Here is a 25,646-nt window from a genome sequence, read left to right as displayed (position 1 = left end):
ACAGTTTGCTATATACGTAACAATGTATTAAAGCACGTGATCTGAAGTAAGATTTTTGAAATGACAGCGACCATTGTGTTCTCAGAGGGGCCCAGGTCCTGGCTGTAAGTATAAGAGGGCACTGCCTGGGACAGGAAGGGCTAGGGGAAGCATTTCTATTTGCTGCAATATAAAAAAAATACTCCAAATGTATAATCCTTAGGTCATCAAGAAAGTATTGCTTTAGCATTCATAGAGTTCATTCAAACACCCTTTAAAATTCTCACATTCAGGTATCAGCAAAATGCTGTTTTATCTATTTGAATTAAATTTCAAAGTAAATTCTCTGAGTTTGTTTTACTTCTAGGGACCATGTTTTTCCCTATGTATTTATGTAGCTGTACACTCAAGAAAGAGGAATACCCTGAAATGGAGCAGAGGCTGACAAAACAGGTCACCAGCTCTGGCTGCTTTCAGTGGGATCTTTCAGACAGTAACAGAATTAAATACTCCTTTTGTACCATTTTCCTTTTCTTCTTCCTTACTATTTCATCATGCATTTCCAAGAGGCATTACAATGAATTGATTAAAAGACTTTAATATCATTCCCTTGCATCATTGCCATACGTTTATCTGGAATTCATTTGTTTACTGCAAAGCAGCTGGAGTACAATAATTTGAATTGTCATGCTTAAAGCTTTTAGGCAACCACGTGAGCAGCTGGCTAGGTGACTCAGTGACCCAGATTACAAAGACACTTGTTTGTTTCAAGAGAGCAAAATTGGGTGTACAGAAGAACATCAGATCTCAGCATGGCATCTGTGGCAGAGACATAAGCAGCGTGCTCTGTTTCATGTTTTCTGAAATGTCAGATTTGTTCATATAACAAATTAAATAGGTTATCATGCATGAAGACTTTATTTGACAGTACACAATACATTCTTAAGTCTGCCACTATCTCTTAGTATTTAATCTGCTTTGGAAAAAGAGGGAAAACAGAGCTGTGTGCGAGCACCAGCTGTGCAAATCCAGTTCTGAAACAAAGGGAGACCATGCATCAAGTGCTGCCACGACTCTTTTGAACGGAGTCCTCTTGAGCACTTGGGTAATGTTTGGTCTTTCCTGCTGCTTACTACAAGCCTCTTAGCCAAAAATAAGAAAGCACAGGCCTCCAACTCTTGATTTTGTTGGACATGTGTAGCAAAAGGTTCTGGCTCGGTGCCGTCCTTGCTCCCTTTCCATACCTGAGGCAACTATGTTCAGTTCAGCTCTGCAATATCTCAACTTGATTTATTTAGCTTTCTCACCTTTCAGTGCCAGGAGAAAGGGGAGAAGCACATTTGAATTCTTTTGCCAGTGGCTCGTGGAGGGTGTTGTGGGGTTCTTTTAACCACAGAGTAGCATAACTATTATTCAAGTTCTGCTGCCCCAGTTCATAAACACTAAGTTGCATAACAAACACACATCACTTTAACCTTTTAGCATCAGAGAGTGTAGATCACTGGATCTTAGTAGAGAACTTCAAGTGTTTACCTTTCTATTTCTCTTTATAAGCAGGCACTTTCTGATTTTAGGTTGTAGAGTTTGGTTTGCCTTTTGATTGTTTTGGTTTTTAAAAGGTACACAGCTAAAAAGTGTTTACACAGAATAACATTTCACAAAGATTCAGCTTTGAAAAGTGGAATGCATAACATGACCTAGTAAGTTATTACAGAATTCAATTACATGTTTATGTAAACATAGGTATTTATCTTGGGGGGACTCTCCATGAAGTTAAATTTCCCACAGGTATAGTAAATATTCACATTTATAGTGAATTTTGAGAAAAGGCTCTCTGAAAACAGAATTATTGCAAGTTTTCTGACTACTTGGTCTGTCAAACTCCATTAAATTCAGAATATTTTTTATTAAGGATTACCCTTTGAAAGGAAGGTCAAAACACTTTCCATTCATTATGAACCAACTTGGCTTTCTAGGAAAAGATGGAAGATTTTTTTTAAACAGTTTTTCATAAAGCTGATTGTTATGCCTGTCACCTTTCCTCTGAGGGAAAATCCATGCCTATTAGTGCTTTAAAAGGAAAACAAAAAAAAAACAACAAAAAAAGCTTTAAAATAACTGCTTTCAAAAGCTGCAGAAAGTTTGTCTTTGATTCTGCTCTAATGCAGAGTCAGAGCAAAAATGTGAATGACTCTATTGTTGCCACAGTTTCTGAAGTCGTGTGGGAGCTGTGGAGCAGGAAAAGGCAGGCTCCTTTACTGTAAAAAGCACTGTGAAGAACTTCAAATACAGAAGGGAGATAAGAGGGGAAAAGTAGAACCATCAGGGAAGAACAGAACCAAACACTTAAATACCCCGTTACAGAAGTAATACATGCTTCACAAGCACATAAGAATACAACTCAAATATGTTGTAAATTAAGTTAGTAAAATCCCTTAATCGTTTTGTTACTTATCTGTCAACCAGGTTGAAGTGTCACCAGCATCCAGATACACCAATACTTCTCCTTTCTCCCTGAAGTAGCAGTTTTGCATGTTCAAAAAACCCAAAAAGACTTAAGCAAAGCTTAGGTTAGCCCACTGGGAGTAGCAAGCTTTTTTTCTTCTAAAACCAGATCTTCATTATTCTGAAACCTAGTTTTAGGTGCTTTAAGAGTAACTTACATTTCTCAGTAGCAGAAGAAACCATATTTCTTTTACACAGATTTTCCCTTCATTTAAGCAGCATCTCTCTTTTCAAGCACAACAAAATAATAAAAAAAAATAATAGATCAGACATCACTGAGGGCAGCTCACTCATCCAGAAATAGAAAAGCCACATTTAGTAGAAGGCTCTGAGCTTGTTAGCTAGAACAATACTGAGCTTCAGTGAGGACAAAAGCATAACCCTTAGTCAGCTAATAGTTGCTTGAGGTGCCACATTCAGAAGGCAGATTTCCCAAATCTCTTAATTTGGGAAAAGGGAAGGTGACAGCTACAATTGAATGCTCCTGGTTAAGTTCTTACTGTAAAAGGAGACTTTTTCTGCACATGCAGCAAATACTGGAGACCCACCTTGCAACCCATGGAGCTGTGCTCATGTGTGAAAGGGTTCACTTCAGACTTCTCTTGGGAACTGTTTTCAATGATCTGCTAGTTTAAAAAAGAAATCTGTTTCAAATTGCATTTGAAAGCAGGAAATCTATGTATAAATGGTTTATAATAAGTGCACAGGAAAGGAAAACAAGATCTTTTCCCCCCTCCTTGAGTTCTTCCCCCCTCCTTGTGAATTCCGTTCACAATTTTTTTATCTTTGTCAGGTAAAGGAAGAATGAATTCAGTGTTTAAGCACCTGAAGAATGTACCAGGAGACCATTGCTACATTTTCACTCTGCCACAAACACGTGGTACACAAAATAGTTTAGTTTCAAGAAAATCCAGCTAGGCACAAGTGCTTGAATCCACAAGTTAGGTTTATTAACAACTTCCTTCAGAGCACTCTTACTCCAAATCAAGCAAAGGATTTGGTCCTGGTTCCTCTGAATCCTACGTGCTTGCCCTAAAACCATTTCACTCTTAGTTACCCATCTCTTGAAGAAAGCTGAAACATAATTTCAGTACTGGCTAAGGTGCAGAACCTTATTCCTTCTCTAAAAAGTAATTGGCATTTTGTAATAGGAATAAAGTTGCCACTATACCTGTCCAGTCCCTTAACAAACCTTCAACTGGGAGAACAGCTGCTGTTGCAACATCAGCCCAAAGGAGCACAAAGAAAATGGAGCAAGTGCAGCTCAGCTGTGCCTTTGGAGTTGGTCCTCTCAAGAGCTGGAAGCCTGCTAGACCTTCACTGGCCCACTAGTCAAGAAAGGGCCATTAAAAGAGCCAAAAAGCATAAGCAGCTTAACATACCACAATCATTTGCATATAGTAACTCTATTGGCAACAGCAAAGTAGTTTTTGTCTGATTTCCTGTGATTTAGGTACTGAATACTGCACTTGCCAAAAAGGAAGTTCTCATCTCCAGTAAAATAATAAATAAAATAAAATTACTCTATGTAGAATACTGCTTCCAGGTCATCACTGGGCAGCTGTCAGAATGTCACTGAAAAACTGTAATTACAGGCACTATTTTGCTTTCACTCAGCAGCAGATGGGGGTGGCATTTTGTAACTGAAAAGTTGGGTATGCAAAGTATTCCCTCTATAAGGTTTGTGAGTTGGGTTTAACCTGCAGTAAAAAGCAGTTAAAAATCAGAAGTTGAAGCTAACACCAAGCAAATATCCATTGTGGTGCTCAGTTTCAGGTGTCCTTTTTGAGAGTGGCAGAAGCTGCAGAACCTCCCCAGAGGCTACCTGGTTACTCCTTGTTTCAGTCTTAACTTGAGGTTTACACATTTCTTGGCCAAGGAGTTCTCATAGACCTCCCTGTGCCATGCTTCAGCCTTGACAGTCCTCATAATTTATTACTGTATCCTTCTGAAGTTGAACATAAACAGTCATAAAAAACAACCCAAATAAACAAACAAACAAAACCCAGAAAATCAGGAAGCAAAAATAATGCTGGGCAAAAGGATTAGACCACAGAAGGCATCAGAATAAAGCATTCTGCATTTTACTTTCGCCTGAACAGAGTTCTGTCAGCACAGCCACTCTTACATACAGTAAAAAAAACAGGTAGGAAATACCTTCTGTCAGAATCCCAGAAAGCCAAGAAAGGTTTCCAACTGGAATGTTTAAAGTAAAGACACTTCAGTCAAGGATCCGATGGGAAGATTGCATAACTGATTTGCTTTCTAAAATGATTGGTGGCTCTGAGATGAGGAGATCATCCTCACCTAATGAAGAGTTCTGCTCTGTGTTCACAAAGTTAGGAATGTTAAATTTTGTAAGACAATTCAGGTCATCTTCAAACATTTCACTGCTCCTGGGAACTTCCTGGAAGTGGATATTAGTCTCCAGACCTGGGCTTTTCTGACTTGGTTTTGCTTTATCCAAATGTTCCACTTCATTAATACAGAAATGGAAAAGTGAGCGGGATTCTTCAGCTATTTGATGTGAAAAGACCCTCTCCGACTCCAGAGGTCTTCCAAAATCTGCCACAAAGCTATTCATGCGAAATCTTTTTTCAGAAGTGTCTGCATTGCTAAGGAGGGAAAAGAAAAATACAGTAAACATGAAAGTAGAACTATTGCAGTTGTTAGCAGCAAACTGGTTTTCAGGTCATAGTGTTGGTTTCAGATCATTATGGTTATTCTGATCAGAAAGAAAGAAAACACTACAGTTTACCTACAACAGACTTGAAAAGCCATCATGACTTATTATTTCCTGCTGAAGATATTCTAAGTCTTGGTTTGTCAACATGATTTTCCATGGGAATGTTATAAATGCCAAAACTCTTAAATGGGACTTCTAGTAATAAATATATTTTATTAATCAGGTCACCAAATGAGTTTAGAAATACACTGCAGTATTTCCTCTTGATGTCAAGTAATAAGATTTTTTTTAATGGCCTATAGAACACTGAGAAAAAAAGTCTTCAGTAAAGAAAATCTGAGACATAGGCAGCACTGCTGTCACTAAAGCCATCACTTGAGTGCTTGGCTGACCAGATATCAAACCATCTTTTGTACTGACTTCAGCCAATGACATTCAGATTCCCAAATTAGGAGAGCTGGACCTAAAGACTGCTCAGAGACATGTCAGAGACATGGCCCAGGAATGACATCTTAACATCTCTCTTGGACTTTTCTAGAAGTATGAGCTCAAACCAGCTCCACTCTGCATGGACCTGTGCAAAAGGGATGAACAACAGGGGGTGAGAAAACCTGAATCTAGACACAAGTTTTACAGATAGTTCTACATTCTTTGTCAGGCTGAATTTATGTGCTATCATCACAAAATGGAAGTGATTTGCATCTGAAAGGCAGTAGAGGTGTTCAGAGGATGAGTAATGAAAAAATCTAAACATAAAATACAAGTTTTGTTAAGTAAGAGTTAATGAAGCTTACTCTTTACACATGAACATGCAGTGAGTGACACCAGAGTCAAATAGGTGGACACAGCACTTGAGATTTTCACAGAAACATAATTTAAGTCCCTCAAACCTGCAGTAGAAAGTAAATGATGAACCTTTCTGCACTTTTCAGGCAGACATTCATAAAATTTGTCAACAAATTATTTCATGGCATAAGCTAACGTTCTACCCATGCTAATAAGCAAGCAAGCAAAAGTGCAAGAGGCATTATTCCCATAAGTAAATTTCTACCTCTCCCCATCAATATTCTGACCCTTTCCTTCTGTTCTGGTCCAAGAATGTACCTAATTCTGAACATCCTGTACAATTTTGAAAAGTACATGCTATCATACTCCTTTCTACTGAGCCAAGGAGAATATAGTGCTAGCAAAATCAAGAGTATTCTACTTCAGATGCATCCATCTGAACCTAGCTACATTTCTCTCCCACATTAATGGTACTTGAAAGAACAGCCAGATTGACTTACTCAAGTCAGAGACATGTCCATCAGTCAGGCTGGCTTTCACCCAGCACCCAGGAATTCCATTAACATCTGTGTCTAAAGAGGACTGAAAGACAGCCCACTAATGAAAAGATGAGTCATGAAGAATCCAGTCAGGTCTAAAGACAAAAGATCTGGGCAAACTAAAACCACAGTCTGGACTGGTTTTAAAGGTAGGTATTTACAATCTCCTGTTTTTATACACATGTATCAAAAACAAGAGGAAACAATTTGCACTGCCCTTAGTATATTTCTAGATGATAAGATTTCCAGTAGCACACATATTTGATCATCAAATCTCAAAAAATAGTGCTCAAATTTTTTAAAGGTGCTAGCTCAGCATACATGGTGAGTGAGCAAGCATGCAAGCACAAAGGTTGCTCCTAAAGCTGCAAAGGAAGTTAAAAACCAATATTAAAAGGAATAACCAGGCCCTCTTCAGCAACTGAAGAAAAATGAGATTAAGGTTTATATTGGAAACGACTTCTGGAGTCCCTAGCCTAATGCCCTGATAAAGGCCAGGCCAACCATGCTTAACATCGGGTTATCTGGATGTAGAAGTTGATCAAAATGAGGTTTCACAAACTCTCTGAGCAACCTGTTCCAAGAAAATTGATGAAGAAAGCAAGATGACAGTGAGAGATACCAAGCAGGCCTCTGCTACCTGAAAGTACAACTTTACAAGTGTACACACTTCTGACAAAAATACCCATATTAAATTCTCTTAGTTGTGGATTTGACAACTTCATCACTTCTTCCTCTCTCAAATTATTGCTGCAGGATACTGCTCAGCTAAGGAGCAAGATCTCCAGTAAAAAATCAGCAGCACGCCAACAATCACAGGAACTTTAAAGATATTTGGGAGCACAGTCTGGCTACTTTATGAAAGTCTGCAAGGGAGAGAAAAATACTGGCAAGTCAGTTCTGGGGAGCTGAATTTTTGCCTCTTTTTCCTTCTTACAGAAGCAAAAATTTAGAAGCAAAGAAGAGGCTCACAATATAGAGATGTTCTCTCTAATATGGACCTGTCTCTACAGATGTGCTATTACATAAAGTTTCAGAGCCTATTTATATGTGACTAAATAGCAAAGGGCATTCAGTATGCAGAGATAAGCAGGATGCTTTAGGAAGCAATAAGCACTAATTTGCCTTTCACAATCAGCTCCTCATTGCTGCCTGCCTGCAAATGATCTCACCCTCCAGAGAGGATTTTATTTCTACTTCACAGCACACAAGCCTGAGAGGAGATGAGGGTCCAGACTTTTTCAGAGGATGGGACACCCACAGGCTGTGTGCTGTGCAGATGCAGACAAACAGCTGAGGCAAGGCATGGTCTGCACACACTTAATCACTAAGAAAGAACAAGAAAAAAAGGTCGGTCCATACAGACTTTCAGGAGAGTCTGGTATCAAAAAAATGTGGGGCTGATCTGTACTTCAGTACCTCCTGGAATTTCTTGGCAGAAACCAAGACACTGAGATTAGGGGAGCTACAGGGTTAAGGGAAGATTTTGTAGATACTACTGATACCTACCTTTTGGACTTGAATGCAAACATGAGGAAACCCACCACACTTCAGCCTCCTTAATTAATCACCTTCATTGCATTTTATTTGTGTATACTCTATTCACATTTCTCTGTCCATCGTAATGTCAGCCTATCTAGAACGACCTGGTTTATCTGCAGAGCAAAGTAACCTAAAGCCACCTCTTTGGCAGCCTACCCACCAAGTTTCTCTTATCCTGAAAATGCATACAGGCAGCTGTTCCCTTCTCTTACTGCATGATTACTGACTATTTACTAAATAGGGAACATGTTCATAATGAATCTACTGAACCTAGAAGTGCTTAGAACAGAGAATACTTGAAACAAAGATAGACTGCACCCTTTTGTAAAAATAAACTAAAGCAAAATGGTGCTGAGCCAGTGCAGTGTCAGCACTGATGCTGCTTGTTTGGGGGCTGGAAAAGAACAGACACCCCAGTTAGCAACCTGCATTTGTTATTCCAATTTTTAGACTTACTCTTGATGTGGTGCTCCTGTCTTCGTCAGCAGAGTCAGGACAAAAAACATGAAGATGACAAAAACTGCAAGACCAACCCAAAATCCAATCACAATGGAATCTAGTAAAAAAGAAAAAACAAGGTGATCAGTATTTCACCTGCACTTGCAGAAATCCAGGAGGCATTGAAGCATGACTGCAAGTCCCAAAAGATTTTGCAGCTTATTCCCATGTGGCAAAGAGGAAGGAGGATCAAATTTATCATTACCTATGTTTAAACAGAAAGCTGTCACTGAAGCTTTCTTTTCAAGCCCAGATTTTACTGATGCCTGGAGAAAACAAAAGCTGAAAGAAGGAATATACTGAATTCTCTTAGCTAATAAAATGAGAGCAGCTCCCTTTGTGATGCCTGGCCCATTTCCAAGCATTGATTTGAAAAAAAATTAAGTACTAAAACTCAGAAGAGAGAATTATTTAATTTTCAGCAAAAACCTCTGCCCCTGTAGAACTGAACTCCTGCTATATTCACAGAATCATAAAATGGTCTGGATTGGAAGGGACCTTAAAGATTTGGAAAAGAAAAGTCAAACCACCTGTTAATTACAAGGTAAACACCAACAGAAGTAAATGAGAAGGGTGTTGCTTTTTTCCTTCTGCATAAGATGCACCTGCTGTCCTCGTTTATAACCAATGGACCCACAGATAAATAGCCAGACCTACTTAAAACAAATCTACATCCCCGTGGGACTTCAAAGTTGATGCAGAGTTGCTCCAGAAGGAAGCTTAAAGCTTCCAGGAACTTGATTAAGAGAGGTCCAAGTGGGACAAATATTATTTCCAGGCAATGATCAATTGATGAGCATTCCCCAAAGTTAAAGCAGATCAATTTAAAGTATGATCTGGTCCAGACTCATGATACACAGGTGATTTTTCACCTACAACTTCACTTTTTTGTTTTTGTTCATATAAATATTAAAAATGGCAAAAGTTAAAAGTAAAAAAAAAACTAATTAACGTACAACCATGCCATTGGGGAGTCTTGGTGGGGCCAGATACCCTACCTATCCTCAACCTCTCATTACACAGCTCCTCCTGAACCTCAAATACCCATGCTGGCTGTAAAGGTGCACAGTGATGTGTCAAACCCAGTGCAGCAAGCACAGCACAGAACTTTAGCCAGCTTGTTACATCTCCCACAGGACTAACTAAAGACACCAGAAAACAAGAACACCCTGCCTGGTGCTTGACCCTGCTGGTTAATCACACTTTCATTGTGAAATATCTTCCATACTAAAAGGTAGATATGGAATCTGGAAATTAATTCTAACCATTTGCTCTTTCTCTGTGAAGTCAAAATGCCTGCTGCAACACCCTGTGTGAAACAGCTAGAGGGTGGTTTGAGTGTACACAACAAACACACAACAAAACCACAAAACCACAACAAACCCCCCACACCTGCCAGCTTTTTTTGATTAATAACAAGCTTGACTAGAGATTTGTTTGGTGTTTCCCCCAAGGAGAATTCCTAACTGAGCCTAGCACTACATCTTCCTTGCTTTATTGTGCCTCCTGACACACTTCCAGCCCTCTGCTATTTCAATTACATTTTTTGGATTTGTTTAAAATTAAAGCAGTTGGCTCTCTTAAATACTCTCTGCTATTTAAGTCTCAGTCATTTTAATGCAAATTATCCAGATATCCTAGCTTCTAAACATTCATTCAAAATAAAAGGTATGTAACAAAATCTTTATTCAAAAATGTGGTACATAGAACTACAGCCATAAAACTGTCTCGAGTTCCAAATAGATTGAGAAATATGCTCTGACTTTCTCTAGTTGCAGGATCAGCCTTCTCCTTCCTAACACAGACTCCTAACATCCTGGCAGCAGTTCTGACTCCCCTGATCATTCCTACCTATTTTACCTCTCTCTAATTGAATTTTCTTCTGTCCCAAAAAAACAATTTTGTTCTTATCTCTGCTAGTCATAGGTATATCCTGGCTATCTTTGTCTATTTTCTTTCTAAAGGCTTAGCTTACAAAGAATTGTCCTACTTTTCTGGCTTTTCTGATTTCATATCTCCTAGCTCAAACATACTTTTTGCTTGTAAAGCAACTTTTTTTTTTTTTTTAAGTCCTATATTTGAAAATTCATCATCTTCCCATCTTCACTTTTTTCAAGAAACTTATTTTTGTGTATTAAATTGTTTTGTCAGTATTCTTCTTCAAAGGCCACTGAAGAAAATTTCCTCTGCTTTCAAAAAACAGGCTTCTGAATCCCTATGTATACACATTAACCTTGACCTTGCCTCCAATTAATTAAATCAATGCTGAAATGAAAGAGGCTTCCAGCTTCCTCTTGTGGAATTCATTTTAAATTATGGTTCAAATCAGCATCCTCTCATTTTGGGTGAAATGCCTTGTCTATCAGATATGAGTAAATAAATAATAAATTTTAAAAAATAATCACACACCTCTAAGTTTAAGAAGGATGTTTTGCAACTGGCCAAGTGTGACTGCCAGCTTGTATCACCTAAACTGGAGCCCACTCCCCTTTTATGCTCTCCAACATAAGTTACAGGCATTTATTTATTAACCCCACTTCTTTTTCAATATTCAAGGTCTCCTTCCCAATACAATCCCAGTTCAATCTCTTCCTTCCTCTCCAGTTTAGGATTTCAGTGAAGTTAAATGTTTGACCATATTGCCTCCACACTCCTTAACAGCCTCAACTCAGCTGGAAATAGCTCCAAAAAACACAGGAAAAAACACACCATGACAAGAAATACCACGCTGTCCACAATATGGACATAGAATGTTCCATTATGAAGTTAAGCACAGCCCTCTCAGAAAGCATGCAGCACCACTGAAGTAAACAGAACTAACTCAAACCTATCAGTTTAAAAAAAAAAAAAAAAAACAAACAAAAAAAACACAAAGTAAACCACTGGAAAAGATTTAAAAAAAAAAATAAATAACCAACTACCAAGTGAGAAGGGACTTCCTAGGTCACTGATTCATTACTTCTATTAACCTCTTTCCTAAGTACATCCATCTCCATCTGAAAAGTCTTTTTTACCTTGGTCCCATTCTCTACTAATGGTTGTTCAGAACCTGCCTGCTCTACAAATAGCAACCCAACATCTGTTTTGCCACTGTACCTTCCTCAGTCCAGAGGTAACTATCATATATAAAGTTTTCCCCCATCACACTCTTTGACACACCCAGCTAAAAAGCAGGCATGTACCTAACCCTAGAGCTAATCTTTGTAACCAGTAATCTTTGTAATCAGGTTTAGCCTTTGACTGAGTAGAAGAATATAAATCAGAGACATGACAAAAGAGAACCTACAATTTTCAAGTACATACCAACCTACCATCTGTAAAAATACAGACAGTAATCAGACCTTTTGCTTGAAAAAAAAAATGAAGAGAAATACAATTCAGGATAAAAATAAAATTCTGCTCCCCCTCCCCCCCTCCCCCCCCCATTTTTTTTTTTTTAAAGCATTAATAACTTTTTAAAATTTCTTCTGAATCTTACACAGGCTTCCCAAACCACCTGGCTGTGCAGCACCAAGGGGGATCAGCCTTTCTGGGCTGCTGTTTACCAGTGCAGGCACTCTGAATACTCATTATGACAAATGAGGCAGAGAGTACACATCTCACCCCGGCGCAGTGTTCCAGGACTATGGAGACCCTTCCCTGGTACTTTTAACACTGGAGCTCAAACCCTCTCACACTGTGTCCAGTGTAGAAACACAGAAACAAGACGGTTTGCTTCTTTTTAGCAAAGTGCTTGCAAAACACATGCAGTAATACTGAGTTACTTTTTTTTTTCTTCCTCCCCTACACTACTGCTTCCACCTTAAAAAAAAAATTAAAAAATTAAAAAATAAAAAAAGCTGAAGCCATTGTCTAGATTTAGGTAAATGTACTAGCTTATCCCAACTGTATTTCCTTTCATTCCTATCCATATTTTTCATCTCTCTGGTCCTCCACTTGTTACTTATGATGTAAAACAGCTCCAGTATTAATTCCCAATGATAATCATTGTTCAGAATGAGAAATTTCTTGGAGTTTTTCAAATCTTTTTAAAGCCTTACATTTATTTTCTATGAAGACAAACAAAACCAGTAAGGTTGCTCACCACTGCCTTTGCAATGTTAACAAGAAAAAGAACAAAGCAACATGGATCATACTGAGTAGTCACCAGAAGCAGCAGTGCCTTTGGTGCTATGAACTCTTTCTGATAGTCTGTTACTCCTCAGTATTGGCAAATTTCCACCACAGCCAAGAAATCCATGTTTCTCACATGCACAATAAAAGCAGTCAACAAAAAGACACAGAACGATAATTATAATAGTCTAACACAGTAATATCTCTATGTAATAGAGATATTAATATCTCTGAGTGTGGAGAAACCAAAAAATTAAGAGTATCTTTTTGTACAATATTCAGTTAGAAATGAAGAGCAGGAACATTAAGATGGGGAAGCTCAGCTGCGGTGAAGTATGTCTCTACTGAACTTACATTTATGAGCTTTCAGGCCTTCAAATGACACTGGTCCATACTCATAGTACTCATACTCCCAGGTGTAGTCAGAATTAGACAAGGTCTGCTGGGAGGTTCTGTTAGAAATCAGCCTCAGGGCAGACATCCTGAACCTCAATATACCTGTGGATACAAAATGCATTCAGAGAAACTAGGTACTTGTAGCACATCTTTTGATTTTATGGATACTCCTCTCTCTTTTATGGGATCTCTTCCTCATCACCGTTCCCAGGATCAGCCACTCATACTTAAAAAGCCTCCCTCTCTCTCACCTGTTCCTTTCACATCCTGTATCACTGTCTCATCAGACAAGGCTATCCCAGACTCTCCCATTCCTTCCCCAATCTTGGATGGCCAACCATGAGTCAATACAAAGTGTCTCTTCAATGGGAAGGGAAGAACCTATCTTCACCTCCAGAGAGATGACTTTAAGCATATGAAGAATCAAAACCAGGCTCCTCAGATTGAGTACAGGTTTTAGAGCTCAAAAATAGTAAATATCAAAGACCCCCAGCCTCAGAGCTTGGGATAAATGTTCCCATGAAATTTTTCATATGGGTGGAGAACTGCCAGACAATCAGGCTCAAAGGGTTTTATTATCTAAAAAAAGTCCAGCTGGCAGCTGCTCACTAGTGGCACCCCTCACGGATGGATATTGTGAAGAGACTGAAGTGCATTGGTAAGTAAATCCACAGATTATGAGGGGGACAGTCAAGAGGCTGGAGGGCAGACTGCCACTCAGAGGGACCAGGACAAGCTGAAGAAAGAGTGGCAGGAACATTATGTGGATTAGCAGTGCAAGTGCAAAGTCCTGCATCTGGAAGGGAATAACCCAATGAAGTAATAAAGGCTGGGAGTTGACTGGTGAGGCCCAGCTCTGCAGAGAAGGACTGTGAGGAACAGGCTGAACTTAAGTCAACAACATGCCTTGTGGCAAAGAAGGCCAAGTGTGTCCTGGGCAGGTCAAGAGAAGTGTTTATTCTTCTCTACTCACCACTGGTAAGACTGAATCTGGAGTTACTGCATCCAGTTTTGGTACCCCCAGTAACAGAAAGACACAGACACGCTGGGGTAAGTCCAGTGGAAAGCCACCAAGATGGTCAGAGAGATGCAGGCCAGGATGCATCAGAGCTTAAGGGAACTGGGTTTGGTCAGCCTGAAGAGAAGGGTGCAGGGAGACCTTACTGCTGTCTACAGCTACAGTCAGAGGGTGCAGAGATGACAGAGCCAGTCTCTACTTGGAGGTGCAGAGTAAGAGGACAAGAGGCAAGAAACACAAATTGGGAAACAGGAAATTTAAATTAGATACAAGGAAAAATTTACCTGATCTAGTTGCACATGCTTTGAGCCAGAGGTTGGACCAGATGACCACTAGAGGTCCCTTCCAACGTAAATTTATCTGTGCTAACAGACAGCTTCAATATGCCTCTACAGAAGGAAAATAATCAGGAGTGGCTTTCCCCTTAGATCAACAAAAAATGGCAATGCAACATTATCATCATTAAATTCTCTTGATAGATAATTCTGTCATTACAACACCTTATTAGGGATGTGCATTTTTGCAGAATGTTTTTTTTCAGAATATTAAGACAGTTCTATGCACACCAAAAGAGAGCACATCTCTGCACAAAACATATCCTGCAGCAGCTGGACTCAGGACATTCAACTCGAAACATATTACAAAAATATTTTTGTAAAATTAAATTAAGCTTTGGGTAATTCTGTATTCAGTTAAAACCCAACAAGGTGACGACTTCATGCAAGTCATAAAACTATTGCAATCAGTTGTTCTGTGGACAATGAAACTTCTCAGAAATTCTCAGATTTTCATAAAAGTTATTTCTGAAACTATCTTACCTTGAGCAAGTGCAGTCTGGAATACCTAAAACCAACTTTAAATAAATAGTGAAGTATGCTTGAAAGAGTAAACTTCATACCCAGTTACAACATTCAGAACTTTAAACAAATACCAAAACTTGACTAGCAAATGACAAATCCTTTAAAACAAGAAACAGAACTATTTTTCAATTCAAACCTACTTCCTTTTCACAAGGAGCAACTTGCCAACAGAAAGGTGAGGGGAATGGGGTGGGAAGAGAAGTGACCAACCCCATTCTTCAGTCAGGATAAGGAGTTTGCCATTACCCTCACCTTCCTTTAGCCACTCAGAAATTCCCAAGAAGAATAAGTAGCCTGAAGCACAGAGGAGGAAACAAAAAGATGGCTGTAATGGAGAATCCAGGTCATGGCTGAAGATGTTTCCCATCTGCTATTTCCAGTCCTACAAAAACATGATAGAAAGAGGTAAGTGACTTCATATGCCTGTGCTAGCAATAAAGTTCCTCCTTTGCTTTCCCCATGACTAGAAACCCACCTTATTTCCTGGAATCAAAGACAGAATGTCTAATTAAGCATTAGACAGAGCTTTTCTTGGGTTTAGTCAACTGCTGCTTCTGGTAAAAGCAAGTGGTACGTGAAAAAAACTAAGATTCCTGTCCTAGTTTCCTCCATATCAACTCTGCCTGTTGCATATTTATAAGAGTTTGTGTTTCATTTTGTGACTGGACCCTGAGACTACATGCTGCTGCACAGGCTTCCCACCATCTTCTTACCCCTATTCTCCTCACAGTTTTCTTGATGACATGACTCTTGACAAACTTTATTAGCATATTCCTGTTTAAGGTCTGGTTTTTTCTTTTATAGCCTTCCAGAGAAATCCTTCATTAAAATATTTCCCATATGGCATCACCAATGTTCATTGTCACCTCTTTGCTTTTAGTGTAATAAGAGCTGAGCAGGAATCTGCAGGCAGAAAACTTCAGAGGAGTGTGCATGAACTATCAAAAAAATATTTCTTCTTCTCCCTCTAGTGCAGGCAGATCTCTCCCTGATCTAGTCATACAAATAGTGCCTATTTATGATTTATGGGGAGAGTAGCCACTTCTAAGACACAAAAAAATCTGTCCTGGTTTAAACTTAGGTTAGGACTTGAAGCTTCAGTGTTTCCCCACTAACTACAGGCATTTCCAGACTTACTTTTAAGGCAGACAAACCACTAGGAGAGGGAGAGGCACTAAACTGAAACATGGGTCCCCAGTTCCCAGGCTAACCTGTGCCTCAGGGTTTGTGGAACATAGAAAATGTGCCTCCAAATCACTCAGTACAGCTGGGCATAATGAAAAAAAGAAAGGAAAAGAAAAGAAAAGGCACAAAATTATTTACTTCGCATTGTATCAGCTAAATGGTAATATAAACCCCATCTTTCTATTGCTCTGCCACACTGCTATTGCTTTGAATAAGCTGTGCTGCTACCAACCATCAGTGAAAAAGAAGTCTGCAGGGAATACTTAACCAAATGGTCCTCGCTTCTTGCTAATTCTCAAGGTCATAAATAGGCAGGATTTGAGATCAAACTTGTGGTCTTTTCATCTGCAATAAAAGAGAGAAAAGCAAGCTATACAAAATAAATTACATTTAGCAAGAAAAAACAAAAGATATCTGAAAACTGACTCTACAGTGCCAATACCGAGTATGTGATACCTTTTATTAGGGAGAAAAGAAAGTACCAGTGTTAAAACTGGTCATGTTTGTCACTGATGCTCACAAACAGCATCATCTGCTTGAGCTGTTGCAATAAAATAACAAGAATGATGTTGGACTCATCACAAAAGGCTTTTATAACAACTGGTAAGGAAAATGCTGGTTTAGTCACTGTTTATCCTGGGAGCTAAGGATGAAAAAAGGCCAAGTTACAGCCATCTGTGCCTCGTACTACTGTATTACACAGCATATAACATACCTATTATTATCCTTACAACTGCAATAGAAACTAGACTTCAACAATACTTACACACTACACATTTTCTCATGAAAATGCCTTATTTTCCATGTACTAATGCCTAATATCTCGCCATGTGTGCTGCAGTTTAAAAGGAATTCTCCACACAACTATATACAATTTGGATGCTAATGGTGCAACAACAGTTTGTATTTAGTTCAAAAACGATGACACTATGTCTTTAAAGTAGAATTTACCAAACAGAAGACCAAAAGAGTTTGCCAAGTATTTTCCTTTAGGAATATGCAAACACTAATGTTTTTTTATGCAAACACTAATGTTCACTTAGTAGTGCAATGACCTGGAAGCAAGTGATAGGAAATCATACCATACTATGAGTTCACAGACAACATATGGATCTGCAGAGATAAAACTAATAGCATATAAGCTCACTTATAAGCCTTGTCTGAGAGGACAGCTGAATTATACCTAATGTGGCATCACAGAAGCTATATATTTCTCTCTCTTTACAAAGTGTCTGTCCTGTACTGACACCAAAGGGACAGGGAATAGTTAGAATAGAGCCCCTGGGATTTACTCCCAAAACATAACGAAGCAAAATGTTTAGCTCAGCTCTAATACCAAAGCCTTAAGAGTTCTCTCCAGAATATACAATCTGAAGAGACAGAATTATCTACAAATAATAAAGGTACATTAGCTATAATTATTCTTATTTTCTTCAACTAGGGAGGAATTACACAATCAATCTATGATCTAGTTCAAGGTATGAATCTGAGTTTCAGTTGAGCTCAGTAAACATTTTAAAAACATTTCATTTTTGACATTCAGGATAGTAAAAGCTGCTATGTATATAATAATTCACCTCCCACCAAATAATACCTCTCTACACAAAAAAAAAAAAAAAAAAAATCCCAACAACTTGACAGTTGCTACAGTCACAGTAGAAAACAAGACTACCTCTTCCTTTTAAGCAAAGTCTATTTTTCAACAGACAAATTAACATGTTTATATTTCCGAGCCATTTTTAAAGAAGGAAGATTGTCCTTTTAACAGCCTTCTCCCAGATATGCCCCAGATGAACCACTGCTTAACCTAATTCAGAACATGGCTCACAGAAATGGCTGCAGATGCAGCTCTGGTCAGAAGAGACCCTTGGGTATTGCTGAGCCCATTCTCCTCTCTAACTAAAAGTCAACCTCCTCTTAGATGTTCTTAGGTGCTGTTATGGCACCTTCAAAACCCAAGTTCCCTAAATACCAACCAGACTAGAAGATGCCCCATCAGTAAGCACTGAAGTACTGAGAACTTTTCCATCCTATAATGTTCCATCACTAAATGCTGACATGACTGGTATATGTAAGTATATTCAACACTTTCCAAAAGAAAGGCTGCCTTTTCCCTCAGCTGTTCAGAATACTACCAATTTTAACCTTTCACACTAAAAATTTTTTACCTTTAAACTTTCAGTAAACATCACAGATAGAGGTCTCAGGCTGATTTGTTTATGGAAAATCCTGAAGTGAAAGAGCTCTGGCCTTCCCACCTATGTGGGAAGGGTAAAGCATAAAGCAAGTTTCCACTAGCCTGTCTTATATGCCTCTGCTTTTGGGGTGAACTACTTTCCTGGCTTGGCAAAGTATTGGTTCCCTTTTTATTTTATTAAATGTCCTGTTTTATTAACTTTATTTCCACTTGAAGCCTGTCAATTAAATGCCTTATTCTGAACAGAGAAAAGGAAAGTTTGCCCCCCTCCATACTCTTACTGATCAGCCCACACTGATGGCTGCATCAGAAGATGAGCAAGCTCTAAGAGTTGCTTTTCAAATACCTTCTATTTTTGGTATCATGTCAGAACACAGAAAAATACTCACTCACAAGTATTTTCAAATGACCATTTGAAAGAAGGAATTACTCTTGAGTGATTGTTTCTGGGAAACTCTGTACTGATTAACAGCTGAAGTTATCTGGGCTCCCTTTTTATGTGTTACCTGTGCCATGCAGTGGGGGTGCTGTGGCCACCCTTCTGTGCCCCATCACTGTGCCAGTCCTGGGTATAAATACAGAGCAACCTTTCACAGGGTTGAACAGCCCAGAAAATGGGTAAGTGCATTCAGGACTCACTTAAAAGCTCAAAAAAAACCCCAAACCAAAGTGCTAAGGCTGGTAGGCAGAGTGGAAGCTGAGTACATTTCTCCTCCCCTGTTACAAAATAAGACTAATCTTCACATAAGGTGCATCTGGTTTGAAGTACAGACCACAGCACATCTCTCACAGCACCTCTTCACTTCTCAGCAGTTTTCCCCACAGAAATAGCTTTTTTTCTAGTCTACACTAAAGCTAGCAGAAGATAAAGCATCAGAGATGACAAATAACCCAGGTATGACAGACCATTTCTTCAGAGTCACTCCCACACTTGGGTATCTCACAGCTGGGCTCTGGCTGTGCTATGGTAGAAATCTTCAGTTTATGCTCTCACCCACACAGGGTCTGTAAAATCAAACTCAGAGACACAAAGCAATGCTTGAACTATTCAATTTGTCAATTCAGTGCAATTAGTTTCCTCAAGAACTAAAAAAAAATACTACAGCTTTTCTTGAAAACTTCCACACTTTGATGCCAAAACATTTTCTGGACTTTTGTAGTTAGCCTGCTACACAGTGCAGAAATTTTGCCTTAATCAGCTCAGGGCTTACAGCAACAAATTCAAACAGTCACTGAAAAAGAGCTTTTAATAAAACGTCAAACTGGTTTGGGATTTTTTTCCAGTGGAGAACTTCTGCTCATAATATTCTGATTTGGTTTCTTTTCCTTTAAAAAAAAAATCTTTCAATCAGTTGATTTATTTTATACATTTTTACTTGTGATTGATATGCCCAGAATGTGTCTATTTTCAGCAGATGGGGCAGATTTTCCACAGTCAATGGAGAGTTGCCACTCCCCTGGAATCTTTCCAGGTACTTACTCCTGTGATGCAAAAATTATCTCGACTCTCTGATTAGGAACCTGAATAGGAAACCACAAATGCACAAGAAAAAAAACAAGCCATATTTGAGGCTATTACCCAATCATTTCCAAGCAGAAACCAAAACATCCATTTATTTCCACAGCAATTACATACATCTGCATCCCTGAGTATACAGCCTCTGGGAAGCTCTAATTAGAGTAAAAGACAAAAGCAGAGAGAGCAGCTCCAAAACAGAGCATGAGGCTGGGAAACACCTGGAAACAGAAATCCTTCTGTGTTCTGACAAACCAACCCCACCAAGCCTTCTTGCCAAGGCAATTTAAGGCAGTATTGACACTGCTGTCCCACTGTTCTGACAGCTACACATGTCACAGGAGAAGCAGCAAACTAATTGTGTGCCTTTGCTCCCAGACACTGTTAAGCACAGGACAAGGTTGATGCACCAGGACAAAGCAGTCAAGTGCCAAGGAGCAGAGACTGTTTGGAAGGAAGTTTTGGCAGCTTTTCCTTGAGGCGATCATCTGCAGAAAAAGAAAACAGAGCAGACAGCTCGGAAGGACCTGAACTGCTTATCATACCAGGCACTCTCAACAGAGGTTGTTCAGCAGAGGATGAGATTGCTAAGAAGACTGTTCAGAAAGACAGTGGTAAGGGAGAAGGAAAGCCACAGGGGAAGGAAAAAACTATGCAAATCAGCAGAAGACTAGGGAAAAGCCCATGGGAAGAAGGCAAGACTGAGAATAAAGAAGTAATCTTAGGCATCCCTCCTCTGAAAGCACAAAGGAAGGTGTCATTTGGACGGGGAAAAAAAAAACAAAAACAAAAACCAAAACCAAACCAAACAAAAAGACCCAAAAAAACCAGAAACCAAAACAAAACGAAAAAAACCACACCACAACCAAAATCACAACCAAAGCCTCCTCTAAAAAAAAAAAAAAAAAAAAAAGAAACGAAAAAAAAAAAAGTGAGTGCCCAAACATAACCACCCACAAAGTTATCTTGGCTTTGGGTTTGGGTTTTTTTTTGTTTGGGTTGGTTTGGGTTTTTTTCAAGCACTTTAGGTTACACTTTTAAGTTCATTCAAGTCCAAGGGTTTGGACTTGACGATGTCTGAGGTCCTTCCAACCCAGTCGATTCTATGTTCTATGATTCTATGAAATAGTTAGCAGTCAGAGCACAACACATCATAAAATCTGGTGACACAGAAAATAATTTCCTTGCATTCCAAGAAAGCTCTGTGCTATCTGTTTTGATTTTGAACATGCAGACTTCGCAACACCAGAAGGAATCACTCCGCTGCAAATTCAGCAACACGACACCACCTTTCTGCAGGTGGCCTCTTCACTATCACCCAAGCGAACAGTTGCCAGCTCAAGCTTTTTTATTATTATTTTGAGCGCAATTGAAAAATCAATAGAGTATTTCAGACCTTAAGGCTTGCGAAAGTCTCCTCGGTTCCGAAATCCTCCGGCTGCCTGTTACCCGACGCAGGCTGAGCTACAGACACCCGGGCAGCGGCAGCCCTCACCGCGTCCCAGCCTTTCGTCCGGGAGCACCCTCGCTGCGGCGGGGCGGAACCGGGGGAGGGGCGGGCGGGGCGACCCTCAGCCCTCCTCCGGTCACTCACATACACCACACCCGCACGCCACACACCCACAGCACCGTCCCCTTACCCGCACCGGACCCGTCTGCCCCGCTCCCTCGAAGCGCAGCGCCGTCCGGGCGAGAGGCGTAGCCCCCGAGGAAACACCGGTCTCCCCCGCCGTCCGCCCGTCTGTCCGCCCCCTCTCCTCCTACCTGCCTCCCCTCCTACCTCCCTCCCTCCTACCTGTCTGACTGACGGAACCCGACTGTCTGACATCTGCACTGACTGGACTGACTGACGACTGACCTGACTGACTGACTGACTGACTGACTGACCGAAGGACCGACGGACGGACTGGTCGGTGGCAAACGGGCCGCGCCCCGGCCCAGCCCATGAATCGCCGCCCGTGCGGGTGTGGCAGCACCACGTGACCCTCCCCAGCCAGTGGCGTCAGCGGGCGGCGGGAGAGCGGCTCCGGCCAGGTGCGGGCAGCCGGGGCGGCGGGGAGAGCGTGTGTGGGCATCGGAGGGGAAGGGACAAGGGAGAAGGGAAAAGGAAAACAAAGAGAAAAGGCAAGAAGGGAGAAGGGAAATGGGAAAAGGAAAGGAAAGGGAAGGGGAAGAGGAGGAGAAGGGAGAAGGGAGAAGGAAAAGCGAAAAAATGAAAAAAGGGAAAACGGGAAGGGAGAAGGGAATGGCGAGTAAGGGAAGGGAAGGGAAGGAGAAGGCGAAGGGAAGGAAGGGAAGGAAGGGAAGGGAGGGAAGGAAAGGGTAAGGGAGAGGGAGGAAGTGAAGGGAAAGGGAAGGGAAAGGGAAGGGGGGAAAGGGAGAGGGAAGGGAAGGGAAGGGAAGGGAAGGGAAAGGGAAAGGGAGAACGGAAGGGAAGGAAGGAAGGGAAGGGAAGGGAAGGGAAGGGAAGGGAAGGATAAGGGACAGCGGCAAGGGAAGGGCAAGGGAGGGAAGGGAAGGGAAGGGAGAAGGGCAGGGAAGGGAAGGGAGAGAGAAAAGCTAACCGGTAGAAGGAAGAAGGGAAGGGGGAAAGAAGGGTAAGGAAGAGAGGGGAAAGGAAAGGGATAATTAGGAGGGGAAGGGAAAGAAGGAGATGGGGAAGGAGGGAGTGGAAGGGGGGAGGGGAAGGGAAGGGAGAAGGGAAGGAAGGAAGGAAAAGAGAAGTGAGGCAAGTGAAAGGAGAATGGAGGGAAAGGAAAGGGAAAGGGAGAGAGGGAAGGGAAGGAGAAGGAAAAGCAGGGGACAGGAAAGGAAAGAAAGGGAAAGGAGGGAGCTGGGGGGGTTTTGGCATGGGCAGAGCACCAGTGTGGAGTAACCCCGTGTGGTTGCTTGCCTGGCACACGCGTCTCACGGGGGGAGTGTTAGTTTTGGAGTGTGAGGAGAGCCAATGGTCTGTTGACACATAGAGGTGTAGGGTCAGTGTGTTAGCACATGTCGACCCCGTGGGGAGCCATGGGCATGTGGCCCTTGGCAGCCAGGTCTGCTGTCAGCCCTTGTCCTGGCAGGGAGAATGAGAAGCTGTGAGAGGGTGCTGCCTCAGCTGTTCAGGAGGTGAAGGGCTTTAAAATCTACAGGGTCTGTAGGGTCCCTTGCACCATTTCCATCCCCTGTGAGCTGCAGCTTCTAAAAAAAAGATAGTATTGTGGGTGTGTGACAGCGAGGTACTTCACCTTGCTGCTTGAAATTTCAAAAGGACGGGAAATTACAGAATGATTGAGGGTTGGTAGGGACATGAGGCGATCATCTAGGCCTGCTGAAGTCAGGACATGAGTCTCCAAGGATAGAGACACAATGTCTCTGCGGCAACCTGTGCTGCTGTTTGATTGCTCTCACTGCCAAGAAAGGAAAACCCACGTTTTTCTTGTCGTTAATGGAATTTCCTTCCTATTTCAATTTGTGCCCCTTGCCTCTTCTGTTACTGGAACACTCTGGAAAGAATCTCACTCCATCTTTGCTCCCCACCAGCAGTTACTTATCCACATTGTTAAGAGCACCCTGAGCCTTCTCTAGCTATCACATGCTGCAGTTCCTTCATCATCTTCATGGCTTTTAATCATCTTTGTGGCAATCAAGTACTTGTAATAATGAATGGCATCACTTAATTTTTTCAATCCAGTACCAGAAACAAGTCTCACAGATCTGTCTAACAAAGCCAACAGCCTGCTGCAATACTCCCCATTAGATGTTCTTAGTGATCCTTGCTAGTGCTCTGGCACTGCTCTTTCAATTCTTTTACTAGTGCTCCTACTCTTTAGCATCAGCTTTTCCATGTGGTTTTATATCCATTTGTTCTTCTTGCATTCAAATGCAGATCATGTAGAATTAAGGGCATCCATAAAAACCACTTCTTTCTTTTTCTTAAGCCAAGGACCAGGTGATGCCTTGAACAGTCACAGAATCCAATAGAATGCTCTGGTTTGGAAGGGACATTAAAGATATCCAGTTCCAACCCCCCTGCATGGACAGGGACATCTCCCACTAGATCAGGTTGCTCAAAGCCCCCATCCACCTGGCCTTGAACACTCAGGAAGAGGGAAGACACTAGTGTCTCACCACCCTCAAATAATTTCTTCCTAATATCTAGCCTAAATTTCACCTCTTCATGTTTTAAACCCTTTCCCCTTATTCTCTTGCTACACAGCTATGCAAAAGGCCCTACCCTAGCTTTCTTGTAGGCTCCCTTCAGATATTGGAAAGTCAATATAAGGTCACCTCAAAGCCTCCTCTTCTCCAGGCTGAACAAACCCCAACTTCCTCAGCCTGGCTTCACAGGGGAGGTGCTCCCAGCCCTCTGATCATTTTAGTGGCCCTCTGGACACATTCAAGGAGCTCCATGTCCTTCTTATGTTGGGGACTCCAGAGCTGGACACAGTACTCCAGGTGTGGTCTCAGTCATAAAAGTTATGAATGCTGTCATCTGTATCTCAAAAATATAGAACTGACATCAAGATCATGATCAGAAAGGGAGCACAATGGCAAGTTGGGAACCTGCCACTTTCCACTAATTCCACTGGTGCTGGAAAAGCAAAATTACTCCAGCTTTTGTTGTTTTTCTTGAGTCTTTAAAAAAAAAAATCACTGAAATTTCATCTAAAAGAAAGAAGCCATAGGTAGCCAAAGCCCCTCTTCCACCACTTCTCCTGTGCTTTGTCATTTAAGGAAAAATTTCAGAGCTTTGATACAAAATGCAGGAGAGGCTAAACAAAACCAAACCACAGCTGGACTGGTGAAACAGCATCGTAGCATTTTCTCAAGATTCTTAATTTCATTTCTAACACTTATTGGTAGCAATGCAGAATTAATGACTTTTCAGTAATAGCAATGTGGCTGTGATCTCAGTGAAGGAAAAGTAGTGATCTTTCCTGATGAGATGTGGAACTGCAGGTGCACAAAGTCCAAGGTGCTGCACAATCTTTTTTTCACTCCTCGTGTCATTTCCTTTCCTGTCCCTTTGTGCACATCATTGATGTCTCTTCCTTATAACAGAGACAGCAGGAAGAATTTTCAGAAGGCAGAGGAATTCAGCTTAGGGAAGAGGAGAAGCAGAGAAGGCATTCATGCTACAGCTGACCAGTATGATGATGGAGCTTCATCTGCAGTAGCTGCCCTCTTATGGCTCAGCACCTGCAGCATCGGCCCAGGTATTACTGATACATAGCTAGAGACCACATTTACAATTAAAGCACAAGTGCTGCAGAAATTCATTGTATCAGTCTTCACTTGCCAAATCTTTAGATTCATGTATAGTTAGTAGCTGCCTGGGGTTTAGCAGCTGTCTAGAAAGAAATAAAACAAGAAAAAAAAAAAAAGAAAAGCAATTTTGAAAAGGAACATTACTACAGAGTTAAGAGCTTTGCATTTCTTCCAGATCTGTGGTGATTTAAAAGAAAGCAACAGCAGGAATTTCCTGTACCACTTATGACAAGTAGGACTATATGACAAGAATAAAGCTGCTTGCTTGCATTTTTATCTTAATAAAAATGGAATACAGAAACAAACTACAGCATATTTACCATTTTTCTATACTTCAATCTCAAAGACATTTTCCAGGGTTGCAGATTTATGAACAGGCTGCCCTTGGGAAGTCAGCAACTTCCCAATGCTGTTGATAGACAAATGTACTTAAACATTCAGGGTTCCCAGTTGCCAAAAAATTATTTCAATTGTCTCTCATACTCTGCTGAGTTCCTCCGTTTGTCTTGCTTCAAAAGAAATATATTACAGGGGAAAGCTTGTTTTATGTTCCTTATGATGTGAAACTAAATT

At 40.8% G+C, this 25,646-nt stretch overlaps 1 protein-coding gene across 1 annotated transcript; it reads right to left on the bottom strand.

Annotated features, from left to right (window-relative positions):
- Positions 1-4,705: 4,705 nt before the first annotated feature.
- On the bottom strand, positions 4,706-16,424 carry MRAP2 (melanocortin 2 receptor accessory protein 2). The gene is made up of 6 exons (XM_008495371.2): positions 16,376-16,424; positions 15,175-15,304; positions 14,347-14,451; positions 13,003-13,136; positions 8,494-8,593; positions 4,706-5,099 (listed from the first exon to the last, which is right to left on the bottom strand). The coding sequence occupies exons 4-6, from the start codon at positions 13,127-13,129 to the stop codon at positions 4,706-4,708; spliced, it is 621 nt and encodes a 206-aa protein (XP_008493593.1). The 5' UTR covers positions 13,130-13,136; positions 14,347-14,451; positions 15,175-15,304; positions 16,376-16,424.
- Positions 16,425-25,646: the final 9,222 nt, after the last annotated feature.

This window comes from Calypte anna, chromosome 3 (assembly GCF_003957555.1).
Source record: "Calypte anna isolate BGI_N300 chromosome 3, bCalAnn1_v1.p, whole genome shotgun sequence".
Taxonomy (NCBI): Eukaryota; Metazoa; Chordata; class Aves; order Apodiformes; family Trochilidae; genus Calypte; species Calypte anna.
Note: the sequence above shows the minus strand (reverse complement) of the source record. Positions and strands in the feature narration are given on the sequence as shown.

Excerpts from the sequence above, each read along its gene's own strand:
- MRAP2 (XM_008495371.2), bottom strand. The coding sequence starts at position 13,129 with ATGTCTGCCCTGAGGCTGATTTCTAACAGAACCTCCCAGCAGACCTTG. Across the intron at positions 8,594-13,002 it reads AGGCCTGAAAGCTCATAAAT|ATTCCATTGTGATTGGATTT; the intron begins GTAAGTTCAGTA and ends CTTTTTTACTAG. Across the intron at positions 5,100-8,493 it reads ACAGGAGCACCACATCAAGA|CAATGCAGACACTTCTGAAA; the intron begins GTAAGTCTAAAA and ends TTCCCTCCTTAG.